Below are 14,677 nucleotides of genomic sequence, written 5' to 3' on the forward strand. Positions count from 1 at the left end.
GCATTTTTGCATGCATAAAAAATAATAAGCAAAAAAAAAAATTGCATTAATACGAACCAACACGTACAGAAAGAATGACCTTTGCATAAAAACAATGTGACATAAATTTGGTCTATGCAATAGGTACATTTAAAAAATGCAAACTTACATATAAGTTTGAAAACATAATTAAAATTTAACAGCAAAATAAAATAATTGAATCTCTTTAAGAATGCGTTTTTACAACAGTAGGTGTTAGAAAGTTGAATTAAATGTTATATATTGTAATTAGAATTGTTATTAAATTCAGTATAACATTTTTAAAGGGACTCTGCATTTCCTGCGATTAAAAATCAAATGTCCAACCATAGTTTCAAATAAATGATAGAAGGCCCAGCAGTCCAGCCAGTGTAACTTCATTTAGTCTTTTATTTATGAAAGTGTGGACAATGACATCTTACTCTGAGAAGACAACAGAGGTTAATGAATATTATTAATCACTAATAAACATGATGGGACGCCTTGTCTCGTATCAAAATGCCTTTGTACACAATGAGTAGCAGGAGAAAGCGTAAAATAAAGTCGTCTGAGTCACTTGCAGTCCATAATCTTGGCCTGACGGGCTCATTAAATCACGCTGTACAGAGTAATAATGGTAGGAAAAGCTTATTTCAGTCTTGCAATGAAATTAATCCTTTTTTTCAAAGTCATCAGCATGCTTCAGTGAAGTTATATTTAGAAATTAAGTGGTCACAATTCTTGGATTAAATTGCTTCCACTTCTCATTTCACTTGTTCTCATCCCAATGTGATCTTCTGGTTCGGTATAACTTTTTAAAAATGTTTTTGTTTCTTATTTTTTTGCGCACAACATCCAGATAGTCAGCAATTATTATCGGGAACAAAGCAAAAGGGGTCTTACAGTGTCCTCGGCGAGAAAACCACAGAAAACCGTTTCCCTGTGTGTCTCCTTTCTTGTCTCTAAAATGGCAACGTGTCAAGGAATAACTTATCTATGATGGCTGGTGGCGGCACCAGATCCTCCAGCTTCAGGTAGAAAATCCTCTGCAGGCCCTGGATGCACAGAGTGCGAAGTTCCGGCAGCTTTTCCAAAAGTCTGGACAAATGATTGGACCAACAGCTCGAGCCTCCATCCGCGCTTGTCCCACCGTCCTTCAAGCACCTGACCACGCTGCTCTGTAGCTCCTCAACTTTCTTTGGCTCCTTCAGTCCATGCCGCTCTGTAGAGAATTAAATAAAAAATGAACTAACTTTACAAAGTTAACCAGGATATATTGAATTCTTTTATTACCTTTTAACTGGTGCTACAATAATTTCATTAAGTAAAATTACTACTTGTAAATCAGACTTTTGGTAGCTACATTCATCTCAAGGCTTTTGTTCTAAAATAACAAAGAATGTGAACTTTTAAAAATTCAGTTTTATCAACCAAATTTCAACCATTCAATTCATCTTATAAATCGCATATTTAAGATTGTTTTGCTTGGGTATAATTTTCAATACTTTTCCAGTCATTATGTTTAGCTAAGATTTTGCCATGCTATCTGTTACTGTTGGTTAGCAAATAGGTTTGACTAATTATATTAATAATTTATTCAATTTTAAAGCCCACTTATCGGGCCTCAACTTAGCTAACAAACTCATTTCTCTCAAACTTTTAGCTATTTCAACTAGTTTTCTTTTACTATTTCAAATTAGCTTTAACTAGTTTTTCTACCCAATTACTTTTAGCTAACCTTTTAGTAGTCAGTTTAGCTAATTATGCTAACTATTAATTTTAATAACAATTTAAAAACTATTTATCCCATATTAACTTTTTTTTTTTTATTAATTATATGAACCACATTTCAACCATTATCATATAAATTGTAGACTAAAGAGATTTTTGTTTAGGTAGTAGTGTCAGTGCTTTTCCAATCATTACTGTCTGTAATGTTAATTAGCTGATAAGTTTAGCTAATTATAGCAAACATTTATCCAATAAATTTAATTAAACATTTTTTGAGCCTCTGGTTGTTGCTAACAAATCTATTTAAACAATTTACTTTTATCAATTCTGTTTTCTTTATTTCAACCACTTTTTAAAAAAACAAATTACACTATTAAATTACCTTAAACTAATTATTCCCCAAAAGTTTTTGTTTTTACCATTTTTGTTATTTTAAAAGATTCTATATAATATTACGTCTTTGCTTTTAGCTAACTTTAGCTGTTGTCTTTACTTTTTCGCAGTCATATTTAGCTAATAGAAACGTATCCATTACTTTTAAATCATTTTTAAGATATTTATCTATTTTAACTAGAAAGTTAGTTATTATAATTTGCTAACTATTTCAACCATAATTAAATGACTAACAATTTATCCATAACTTTTATCAACAAGTTGTCAAACAAACTATTGTTTTGTTGTTGTTTGTTGTTTTTTTCACTATTTCCAGCCATTACCCTTTAATCTGGGCTAATTACTTGGAACTTTTAGATAACTATTTAAACCAGTTACACTAATTATTGCACTTATCATTCTACAAGATTGTGAAGGACCTCAGCCATCCCAACAACAGACTGTTCTCTCTGTTGAGGTCAGGAAAGCGATTCCGCTCCCTGAAGACCAACACAGAGAGACTGAGGAGGAGCTTCTTCCCGCAGACGATACGGTCTCTCAATCACACCACCCCACAGTACTGACCCACACATATAGTTCTTACACACACTGGACATTCTGGACATTGTTTTCACTTCATTACTTAAATCACGCTGCTGTTATTGTGTATATATTTATTTATATTTCTTCATACATTCTTATATAGTTCTATATTGTGTATTTTGTTGTACAGTTATTTTATTTTCAACTTTAATTTATATATTTTATCTTATTCTCCCAGTTAAATTACCCTTCATTCTAATTTGTGTTGTACAGTTATTTCATTTTTAACCTTAATTTATATTTTATTCCTTCCTAGTTAAATTTACCCTTTTTAATTTTTCATATTTATTTCCTATCTTATTCATAGCCTTTTCCTTTTTTGTTTTCTTTAGGTCACGAGCAGTTGTCCAAGCATTTCACTACATATCGTACTGTGTATGACTGTGTACGTGACAAATAAAATTTGAATTTGAATTTGAATTTGAACATGGCGTCACAAATTATGTAAAATTGCACACCTTTTGCCAAGTTTCGCTAGATTTTCTCTAGATTTAGAGAAACTAAATCAATAACAATCAGTCCAGCTTACTTGTCATCCCTTAAACATGTAGTTCACATTCAGGAAAGTTTATCCTCAGTAAATTAAAGCTTCACATCCTGGCATGATTTAATAATGTGACTGATTATACAATATTGTTCTTTTATCTTTATTTTGATTTTTCTTTTTTTAAACTGGAGCTGTGTTAATGACAAAAAATATTATAAATGGTAACATTCCCATGTTGAATATTATCAAAATAGATAATCCAGGGTCACTTGAATGTAGCATTTATCGGTTATGTCTTTAAGCTTTGTAAATCGCATGAAGCGGAAAATGTTCTTGAACGTCTCACCGGTGACCAGGGCGAGGGTGCATATACAGGAGAAGGTGGAGACGTCCAAGTTCATCCTCTGCAGATTGGCAGAAAATTCAACAATGCTGTCAATCCATTCGCCAAAGCCCCGCAGACACTGGAGCCGGTGCCACACTGACCCGTCACAGAAGATCAGTTTCCCTTCTTCTGGGTTGGATCTGAAATGTTACAACAGCCTGTGGTTAACGTGTGAAGCTGGAGGGCAGAGGTGAATAAATAAATAAGTAAATAGGCAAATAAATTCTATATAAAATGTGTAAAAGGTTATTTACCTGTACGACAACCGTAAAACAAAAAGTTCCAGGAAGGCAGAGTAGAAGAGAAGGTCTTGGTCATGTTTAGGTAGAGAGGTGAAACCCGGGATCTTCTGCGCCCAACCCCGAATAACCTCTATCGATCTGGTCAGGAGGTCATAAAACTGGCGGACATGCTGAGCATCGTCTCCTGGGGGACTTCCTGGATTCTCTTTAAACTGCATTTAAAGGTCACCGGTCGGATCAGATTGGAAGGAAGGAGGATACCAATGATTATAACTCTACTATGTCTTAGTCGTATATCAACAGTGTCAGTTCTACTTACTTTGGAGTAGTCCAGGCGAGAAGGTGGAGGATTGGACTCCACATGCGCCCTGATGAGGGCGCTCAGGAGGGCGCTGCCAGGTGAGGAGGCGTCTGGAAGAGCTCTGGGTTTGGACGGCAAGCGACCTCTTCGACCTTTCAGGCTGTCTGTCCTCACCACTGCAGAGGAAAAGATGAAGAGGGCGACACTTTTCAGCTCTGACCTCCTAAACGGCACCAAGAATAATGGTTTAAGAAGCTTTTTGGCTCTATCAGTTTACCTTCTTTGACCATTCCCACTGCGAGGCACTTCTGGAAACGGCAATATTGGCATCGGTTCCTTCTGCGTTTGTCCACAGGGCAGCTTTTGGCAGCCAAGCACACATACTTGGCATTTTTTTGCACTGTGCGCTGCACAGAGAGAAGAAGAATCTGCATATTACTCTATATACCTTTTGAAAAATACAATCCTGCACTTTAATAGGTTCATGGCTCTCGGGCTGAGGTGTGGTCGAATTTACATCAGTCTTCTTCCTGATCCAGCAAACACACCTGATGGTTAAAGGACTCTTTGGTTAATAAAAATCTGACTTGTTGGTGTGTTTCTTAAAAACTTGAAACAACTTTCAGTGCTCTAAACACATCTACCACTTGCTGCTGTTCACTAAAACTTTACACAGTACCTTTTCTTTTTCTAGTAAGAGATTTTTGGAAATTTTCTTGTAAAATTTTCAAATTAAAGCACAATTTTGGTCTCTAGAAACGTGTGCTGGTGGATTAGTCTGAAATATGGAGCCATATGGATCTTTTAAAAGATCTAATATGAGAAAAAGGAACAAAAAAAAAAGGTCCCTATGAAAGAAACAACAAGAAGAGACATAACAATAGTAATAGCGGACTTTTTTTTATAAACATACTGTCATGACAATACATCTCAGAGGGCTCATTGTTAAAAAAAATACTTTTGAGCCATTTTAGAAAGATAAGAAAGGTAAAAGTAACCTAACAAGGGGTTAAATTGTTCCTTCAAAATTAGTGGCAGCACTCTTGCTCCTGTGGGCCATCTGAGGCACTGAGCAGTCGGACAGGCAGGTCTGGGTAAATAGAGGGTCGTGGTCATTCATAATTTGGAGACTGGCCCCGGGGAATCTCCCAGTGAAAGACGAAGGAGAAGGTTTTGATTCACGGCACGTTGGTGACCATTTTCATACAGGACATTCGCGACGTTTAACGCGCGTGTCAAGAGACCAAGAGAACAAAACGTGCCTCTGGAGTCTATTGTCCAATTTAGAAGGCCGGTCAGAGCTCCCCGGGGGAAGCTTTATATTATAGCCAATTACTTGGAATTAGAGTTGCATTATGGGATATAATTCCCGTGGGTGTGTAGTTATTTTTTCATCATATTTTTCACAGAAATGTTGGAAGACTTTTGTGCTAAAAAAGGGAGTAAATATCCATAAAAAACAACTTTCAGATCTTCAGAGTTTCCTTTAAAACTGCAGATTTGTATTAAGCCTTCACTGAAAACAAACCTTGAAGAACCCCTTGCAGCCCTCGCAGGTGCGCACTCCGTAGTGCTGGCAGGCTGCGTTATCCCCGCATACCGCGCACACCCCCTCTGAGCTCAGCGGTCCTCGGCCGGGCGCAGAAGAAGTTTGGTATTCCATAAAGTGGTGGCCGTGCGCGAGATGGAGTGGGTGAGCAAATCCAACACCGCTCTGTTTGCCCAGGCCGGTGGAGCCCAAAACGGTGGGTGTTTCCAGCTGCTGGTGCGCCAGAGCTCCGTCAAACTTCACCTGGCACGTGGACAAACTCTGGCCGTCGTGTTGCGCGTGTTTTAGGGACAGCAGGGAAAACCTGGACAGCGCGTTTTTCCTGTGCGTCGCCAAATAGTCCTGCCGAAAGCTGTACAGGGAGCCGGAGTCCTCCCAAATGTGTCCCGACGGAAGCTGGAAGTTGGGCGTGAGGGAGGAGTGCGGGGAGGGGGAGCGGTAGTAATAAACGGGGCTCGGGGAAGAAAGGAGCTCGTCTGACTGGTGCGCTGGGTGCTGATTCGGTTGATAGCGCGGGCACCCGTGCGCATCCTCCACCTTGACGCACGGCAGCTCCCCCTGGACCTGCATCTGAAACAGACACGGGGGCTTTACGTCGTACCCAGAGCCGTAAGAGTCCGCCAGGGGGCCGAAGGTGGGGCCCGAGGCTCCAGCCGACACTTCACTGTTAGTAAGATCCATGCTGAACTTGACAAACTCCGGAGTGAGGAAGTCGCAGCTGCGCTCTCCGCCGGAGCTCTGGGAGGCTGGGCTGGCTCCTTGAGGCGACGAGCCGCACTGGGTCTGGACGCACGGCATGATCACTGCAACAACACACGCAGATGATGAAACGTGTTTAAAAGTGCGATAAAGTGATGCTCTAGTGAGGCAATGTCGCTGGAATTCACCGTCAATGCTTTTTTGTTGATATATTTAATTATAATATTTTTTTTTAAGGTGAAACAAGCAAACTCACCTTACAATTGATTTTCCACAACCTCCTATTGTGCCCCAAACGTCTCCTGGCACGAAACAGAAACAACAGATAATTTGTTAGCGAGCCCAGTCCCCCCATTTAAACTCAAAAGAGTAACATTTCCACTACCTTAGATGTGGATCCAGTGCGGGAGGACGCTGGTGAGTAATCCCATCCCTACTGTGTTGCTGCTCGTGGATCTTCTGAAGCTCTCTGGCTGTATGGACGGAGCGATGGAAATGACTGTTCACTTCAGCCACTCTTTGGCTTTGCAGACTGGCTGCCAGTGGCACCGACAATGTGCTTTTGTTTACGTGCTTACGCGCTCCAAGCCCCATTACGCACGCACTGGCCACAGAGGGGTGGTGTGAGAGAGTGTGTGTGTGAGTATGTGTGTGTGTGTGTGTGTGTGGTTAGAAAGCGGCTCAGTGAATTTGGAAATTATGTTTATAATTAAGTTTAATGTAGTTTTAATAGATGTACGGCTGCAGTGGGGGATTCAGATTGGACTTATCTAGTTGTAAACGTGTGTAAAAGTATATAAAATTACACTTTTTATGTAGTTTTTAAAAACACAAGAATACTACTACACATGCTTTAATCTGCAGGGTGCTTGGTTTACTTATATGTGCACGCCTTCTGTCCTAAATAACAGAGGAAACGACAGCTGGCTCGTTGTTATTATCCCCAAGGAGGATGAAGAAAAGAGCGGAGTTGCGCAATCCTGCCTTTGCCTTACATCAATTTACGTGGCACCGCCTCCGCTCGAACCCAATTGGACGCTCTCAGCCGAGCTCCGCCCTCCGATTGGCTCTCCCCGACATCGCTCGACGTGCCCGCCGGGCTTCCTGGTTGTAGCTGTCAAGCGCTCACTCAAGCTACGGTTTGGATAGCTACCGATGCCCCCAGTCGCCGCCCTGCATCGCCCCGAGCGACTTTTATCCAGCCACGAAGCACCAAGTCCTGTAAGTGGGAATGTTTGTTGTGTCACCCAGTGATTTTCGGACATTTTAAAGCCGCTCTAAATGATTGTCTAACCCGTGTTTTTCCTTTTCTTTCCCGACCCCAATAAAGGAAAAAAAAGCAGAACATCTGCGAATTTTTCTTCGCTAGCCGCTATAGGGCTGAGAGACTACCCTTCAGTTTTATCGTGTTCGTGGAGCTAAACACGGGCCATATTTACGTGTCTTTTTAGGCTATTTAAGCCCGCGTGAACGGCTAAATATTTCACACACCCTTTGAAGTGTATGTAGCCTTTTTTTCTTCTTCTTCTTTTTTACAACGTAAAGGCGAAGGTCAACAGTAATCTCCCCCCTCAGAGACCACACCGACACTGATCGCTTACATTTTGATCCACGGCAGGACAACAGTTAAAGATCAAACCGACTTCCTCTTGTGTGGCCCGGCGTACCTGCATCGGTATACCACCACCTGCTGTTAAAAGCAAACACTCCCAAGTAGGACATTTTGAATTAAAAGAAAAAGCCACAAATTTCACGTGTTTCTTCATAAAAATCACCCCCTCCTCCTCTTCCGGATTCATAATGAGCCTGCAGGCTGCTCTAAGTGAAAGCTGGTGACTTTCCCCAGTGACACGAAGACACCAGTAGTGGCATGAATATGGTGTGCCATGTTAATAACATAGAGTTTAAGAGTCCTAGTTGCTTCACTCACAAAATCAGGGGTGTCAAACCTGAGGTCCGGGGGCCAGAATCGGCCTGGACTCCAACCGGTCAACTTCAAAAAGCAGGAATGAGGGTGTACATTTTGGCCTTTTAACTATATTTCAAAGGTTTTAGCTTTATCTTAACTGATAAACACCTCCCACATGGCCATTCATGCTACACCAAAGTAAATAGCTATGTAATAGATTTTTTGAGTTTGACATCACAGCACTAAAGGAGGCACCGATTGTGAAAGTCTGGGCTAGTGCTCATGTTTAAATATTCCAGATTGCCCCACACAGCTGGTGCAATACCTTGTCTTTGAGGGTTTTTAGTTAATTGGTATAATTTATTCCTGTCTGTGAGAAACAAACTAGTGTTTAATCTTTGAACACGTAGCCAGCACAAACATAGCATGACATTTGTACACTTTTGGAAAAGATTTTTTTCTTTTTGGAAAAAGAAAAAAAGTGGAACGATGGAGCGACTGGTCTCATTGTGAAACGTCAGGCTAATTATTTTCATCGTCACTTTGTTGGTGTCCACATTATGTGGACCAGTGATGTGGACCACAAATGGGACCTTAATCTTCAAAATTAGCATCATGTTCTTTTAAGTAATGATTTAAACTTGTGATTGGGACCATAAACATATTAGAATAGTGCTTACTGAGGCCATTGGTCAAGGAAGACGTATCAGGGCTGTCAGATTTGTTTTTGAAAGTAGGAAAGTCGCCCCCTGCTGGACTTTTGGAGGCAATAAATTGCACACTGAGCTAAATTTGTCAGACTCACCTAGTCTTAATGCAGGTTTTCACACAGATTGCGTAATTTAGCCTAGTTAAAGTTAACATAGCGAAATTGTGCTTTGTTAATTGATATCTGGCTGTTGGGTAATTGCTAATAAATGGTAAATGGCCTGTATTTGTATAGCGCTTTACTAGTCCCTAAGGACCCCAAAGCGCTTTACACATCCAGTCATCCCCCCATTCACACACTTGTGATGGCAAGCTACATTGTAGCCACAGCCACCCTGGGGCGTACTGACAGAGGCGAGGCTGCCGGACACTGGCACCACTGGTGTCTGACCACCACCAGTAGGCAACAGGTGAAGTGTCTTGCTCAAGGACACAACGACCGAGACCAAGCTGGAGCTCGAACCGGCAACCTTCCGATTACAAGGCGAACTCCCAACTCTTGAGCCACGATCGCCATTAATAGTTAAACCCAGTCAACAACTAAGATGGCATTTACTGATGTACTCTCTCTGGGTGTGTCCCTTGGCTTCTTTCCATCCAGGCTTGCTTGGAAACTTTCAAAGGGAGGCGCTGTTTAGATACCACACCGCATCAGCTGGCTCATTTTGACGTGAAGGTTCAGAAGCTTTACTTCGACTAAAATCTTTTTTCAAAGACTGCTTGAAGCCCTGTAGAGTCCATGCCTATTTGGTACATCGTGGTGTAATAACTAGAAGATAAAATGCAGACTGGGACTGGACACTTCAAGCAAAATGACTGTTTGTTTGATTTTGATGTCTTTTGAACATGTTTTAATTCACCCAAACAAAATTCAGAAGAAGGCAAACTTCAGCCTGACTTATAGGTGTGAAAAAAGTTGATACTGTTATTAATTTGTAGTTGTTGTTTTGAGAGGTAAAGTTTAGAATTTGGTCAAAAGTTGGCAGTAAAAATAATAAAAGACAGCGTTTGTGTGGCTAATGTCTGGCTGCCACAGTGGTATGCTACATGTAATAGGTCATTAATTACAGCAAACTGCTTGTTGACCTTTGGGCCATCTGCTTTATTAAAATGCATTAGAATCTGCTGCGGTGCACTGCGCTCCCTGGAAACTTGTTTTTCGGCGTACGTTACAGTAGGAATGCAAATACTTTACTGGGGCTCACCTGATGGGAATTGAAATTCGTGGGCCGGCGTGCAGAGCAATGTGTGTCACGTCGTGCTCGTTACGGCACAGACTCATTATCAGAATATTAAAGAGTCAACATCATCATATTCATTGGGGATCAATTTTAGTTGCATTTTCTTCAAGTATTATTTTCTCTGATGTAACCTGTAAAACCTGACCAGATGAGTTTTAATTATAGTTATTTACTGCATGTAACCTGGTTAGACTTTATACTTCCTTTGTCAGAGAGCTGAAGAAATTATGTTTTTTTGGCATGTTATGCATTTGATGCTAAAAAGTTCTGCTTCTTCTTTGCTGAGATTTGCTGCTTTTTTCTTTGTTAAACATCAGCACTTACTATTTGCTACCATTTTATACACCCGATGATCGTGTAATGTTAGGCAGTAATCGATGGGTAGATTAATGATGAAACTGTTCCTTCTATAGTCCCTTTTTACACAGGTAGAATTACACTTAGTGGCCAAAGGTTTGTGGACATCTAAATGATTTACTGATATGTTCCAGTAGACATGGAATTTGGATTCACATTCAGGGGTTTTCTTGGTTGAGAGTGAGCCTTTTTGTTCCACATATACATATAAATATATTATAAATATGAGTAACTAAAATCCATACTTGTTAGAAATAACAGTGATCACCTATTTAGCTCACCAGGCAACCGCTATGATGTAAGGCTAATGAAGAGGCCTGCCCCAAGGCCATTTAATGTAAGTCTTCTGATCTTTTTCTTCTGAAGTTTTTATGCCTTCTCTCATCTGAGCTAGAAATTCCAAAAATATGTGTTTTTTTCTTCATTATTTAAACTTAATATATAAATTTGGTGGTTTTCCTTTAGTGGGATGCCAAAACATTTTTGAGTGGTCAGGAAAAATGCTGATATTGTTGTAGAAATAAGCCGTTGCATTAGGATCCACATCGAATTGAACATGTTTTTCAAATTCAAATTCAAATTTTTATTTGTCACGTACACAGTCATACACAGTACGATATGCAGTGAAATGCTTAGACAACTGCTCGTGACCTAAAGAAAAAAAAAATACTGTACAAGTATTAACTGGAAATGAAGAATATAGTGACCAGTGTTGTGCAATCCACATTATGTCTTGTGCAGTGCAAATATGCTTAAAGTGATTTAAGTGATGAAGTGAAAACAATGTCCAGAAAGTCCAGTGTGTGTGTAAGAACCATATGTGTGGGTCAGTACTGTGTGGTGGTGTGATTGAGAGACCGTATCGCCTGCGGGAAGAAGCTCCTCCTCAGTCTCTCTGTGTTGGTCTTCAGGGAGCGGAATCGCTTTCCTGACCTCAACAGAGAGAACAGTCCGTTTACCCTACATGTCACATCTCACCTTATAATCTTTAGCTTTGTTTGAAGTTAAACAGGTTTTAGCTGCTATTGCCACGGTTCAGCAGTGTGGAAAGCAAGAAGTTGATCCCAATGCAAGACTCAGGAGACAGGACTTGATAAAATCACAGCTTTATTGCTAGCAGTCCATTAAAAACAAAAGGCCAAAAATATGCTTAACAGGGAACTTACTTGGAGGAAAAGTCAGAGAGTGCTGGACAGTGAAAACACACTTCCATGTGGGGGAGGACGCGACAAAAAACAGAGAGAGACTCTGAAAATAAATCTGCAACAGGTAACTAGGGAGATGGGAAACACCAGGGAACACAACTTACATCAGGTAAAATAGGGAAGGTAAAACTCAATACGAGGTACACAAGACTATCAAAATAAAACAGGAAATGGCTAACACTGAGACGCACTAAGACATGCAGACTTGATGCAAATAAGCAAACATAGAAACACGATAGAAACAGAATGACATTCCAAAAAGGGGAGGGCCAGACAACCACAGGAACCCAACTAAGGAAACAGAAAGACATCACAAAAAATGGTGACTAAATATTACAATACCAAGAAGATGAAGTGGAATATAAAGAGAGACTGTTGACAGAGGATAAAATAAATGATGAGGGAAAATAGCAAAAACACATTTTCAAAAACAAAAGGAGCCACTAAACTAGCATAGAAACACAAAAGCCATGACAGCTGTCATCAAAGATAAAATCAACGTAAGCGACTTCCTCGGATCAGGTCTGTGTTTGCATGTTTAACAGGACTCAGAAGAGCGCCTGAAACTTGAAGTTTTTGCAGCTCTCCTGGTTTTCCTCCACAGTTTGAATGCCCTGCTGGGCAGCAGTTACTTATGAAAGTGTGCTGAATGTGTTGACGGGCGATCGTGGCTCAAGAGTTGGCAGTTTGTCCTGTAATCGCAAGGTTGCCGGTTCGAGCCCTGGCTCCGACAGTCTTGGTCGTTGTGTCCTTGGGCAAGACGCTTCACCCGTTGCCTACGGGTGGTCAGAAGGCCCGGTGGCACCAGTGTCCGGCAGCCTCGCCCCAGGATGGCTGTGGCTACAATGTAGCTTGCCATCACCAGTGTGTGAATGACCTTAGGGACCAAGTAAAGCACTATACAATACCATTTAATCCTGCTCTGCTGGATACACATAATAATTTTTCCATTCAGGAGGTTTAGCTAACAGTATTTTCCTTATTGATAATTTTGCCAGTTGTTTTTTCCGATACTTTAAATGTCACATGGCGAATAAACTTGTCTCTTTCATCCTGACTTGCAGCTTTTGGACCCTCCCACCTTCCCTTTATCTGCATACTACCTCACAGACTGGCATGCCTGGCATGTCAAAAGCCTGCTAACCCAGGTGTCTCTACTCTCTCTCTGTCTCTGTCCTGCCCTGTACCTTCACTGCAGGGCCGATGGCGTTCAGGAGGGCTCTGAAACGGACGGCCCTTGTAGGCGGTGGGGCGGTTGCCACGGCGTTTGGCCTGTCACAGCTGATCGAGTACAGAAAGACACAGGTAAGAAGAAAACTCGCTCCAACAAATGTTTGCTTTCAGTTTTGTTTTTGGCTAGGACATCCACGCAGATGTTCTTTCACTTTGCATGGAATAGTTTATAGTTTGTGAGAGCTCCTTCTCCTTAACAAAAGAAAAAGAAGAGGCAGACATCTGTTTTTTAGGAAGGGAGTGCCATGCAGGGCATGTCCTGTCTAGATGTTGGAATGTGTTTGAGGTCTATTGGGTGTGTTTTCAGTCTTTGTATTTGATGCTTCACTTGCTGCTGTGCAGGAGGTCGTGATTGGACCTTGAGCTGCACAGAAACGGTGATTACAAATAGTATAATCGGCCACAGCAGCATCAGGTTTTACAGTGTTGTTAGGCTGTAAAATGGAAGTAATCACCCTCACATTCTGCTTCCTCCACTGGCTCACTGCCTACCCACTCGCCATGGAGGTGTGGCCATTTTAGCATTTGGCTTTTCAACATAAAAGTCAAGTGCCTGTCACTAGCATTTTTTATTTTTTGCTATAATGGGAATATTGACCCCCCCCCTCTCATTATTATGCTCTTTCCAAGAGTTAAATAAGAAAATTGATACCACTGTCATGTCACTTCTCTGAATATGAAGCTACTTTTAACAACCAACAAACTTAGCATAAAGACTGAAAGTTAGGCCAAAGCCACGGTTCTCAAAGTGTGGCCTGCAGGCCAGTGGCGGTCCCTGGTAATTTGCAAGAATCCTCCGCTGTACATTTAATTCATTCACAGTTTTTATCACGGTCATGAATCATACATGTAGTGTTGAAGAAGAAAGAAAGTTCACTGCCACTGGTTCCATAGAAATCAAGAAGTTAAGCAACAGCCAGGTGCTGCTAAGCAAATTCACTTTATTTTCTCATCTGCAAATGTGAGCACCTCTGAAGGTGCATAAATTCTTCCGTGTGTTAACTCAATGCCACAATATTCCTACTAACAGACCTCCCAGCAAATTAAGCCCAAGGTCAGATCATGCAATACTTGGAGAAAGTGCAAAAAAACGAAGAAATGTTCGTGACAATAAAATGAGAAAAAAGACTGAACAAGTGTGGCCTGTTTGGAGAGTTGAACAGGAAAAGCCTTTTATCTCTAAAAAAAAAAAGAACTTGGCTGTGCAGCTTAGGCTTGCAAAGTTACATCTCAACAAATCACAGGACTTCATAAATGTGCCATATCAACAAAAAGACCTCATACCAGCTGTCAGCACAGTGGTGGAGGGGTCATGATTTGGGCTTGTTTTGCAGCCTCAGAGTATCTTGCAGTCATTAAGCTGACCGACCATGAACTCCTCTGTATACCAAAGTATTCTACAGTCAAATGTGAGACATCTGTCCAACAGCTAAATGTTGGCCAAATTATGTCATGTAATAGGATAATGATCCAAAGCACAGCAGCAACCTTACACAAAAGCGTCCATTAGCCAAAAGGAAGGATGAAACGATCCACAAAGGGTTAAAATCTAACATGTAATATGTTTGCTCCGACTAGCCATACTTGTTCAGTGAAGTATGTGAGGATTGACCCACTTTTGTAGCCAGCCTCAAGTGGCCGTTAGAGGAACTGTAGTT

General features: G+C 40.9%; 2 protein-coding genes across 2 annotated transcripts in view; one reads left to right on the forward strand and one right to left on the reverse strand.

The window, feature by feature from the left end:
• Positions 1–418: 418 nt before the first annotated feature.
• On the reverse strand, positions 419–6,925 carry LOC308393967 (nuclear receptor subfamily 4 group A member 2-like). The gene is made up of 8 exons (XM_080878048.1): positions 6,752–6,925; positions 6,623–6,668; positions 5,647–6,470; positions 4,396–4,525; positions 4,137–4,294; positions 3,830–4,029; positions 3,537–3,715; positions 419–1,219 (listed from the first exon to the last, which is right to left on the reverse strand). The coding sequence occupies exons 3-8, from the start codon at positions 6,463–6,465 to the stop codon at positions 960–962; spliced, it is 1,746 nt and encodes a 581-aa protein (XP_080734174.1). The 5' UTR covers positions 6,466–6,470; positions 6,623–6,668; positions 6,752–6,925; the 3' UTR covers positions 419–959.
• Positions 6,926–7,439: 514 nt separating this feature from the next.
• Positions 7,440–14,677, forward strand: part of gpd2 (glycerol-3-phosphate dehydrogenase 2 (mitochondrial)) — a 37,760-nt gene continuing 30,522 nt past the window's right edge. Inside the window, exons 1-2 of the mRNA XM_080878799.1 lie at positions 7,440–7,587; positions 12,985–13,091. Of these exons, the coding sequence (XP_080734925.1) occupies positions 12,990–13,091 (102 nt within the window). The 5' untranslated portion in view covers positions 7,440–7,587; positions 12,985–12,989. The remainder of the gene's footprint in view (positions 7,588–12,984; positions 13,092–14,677) is intronic.

This window comes from Rhamphochromis sp. 'chilingali' (assembly GCF_963969265.1).
Source record: "Rhamphochromis sp. 'chilingali' genome assembly, chromosome: 3".
In the NCBI taxonomy this organism is placed as follows: Eukaryota; Metazoa; Chordata; class Actinopteri; order Cichliformes; family Cichlidae; genus Rhamphochromis; species Rhamphochromis sp. 'chilingali'.

Coding starts and splice junctions, on each gene's coding strand:
- LOC308393967 (XM_080878048.1), bottom strand. CDS start 6,465: ATGCCGTGCGTCCAGACCCAGTGCGGCTCGTCGCCTCAAGGAGCCAGC. Junction 4,526..5,646: donor GCTGCAAGGGGTTCTTCAAG/GTTTGTTTTCAG, acceptor CTCTCTGTGCAG/CGCACAGTGCAAAAAAATGC. Junction 4,030..4,136: donor CTCGCCTGGACTACTCCAAA/GTAAGTAGAACT, acceptor CTTTAAATGCAG/TTTAAAGAGAATCCAGGAAG.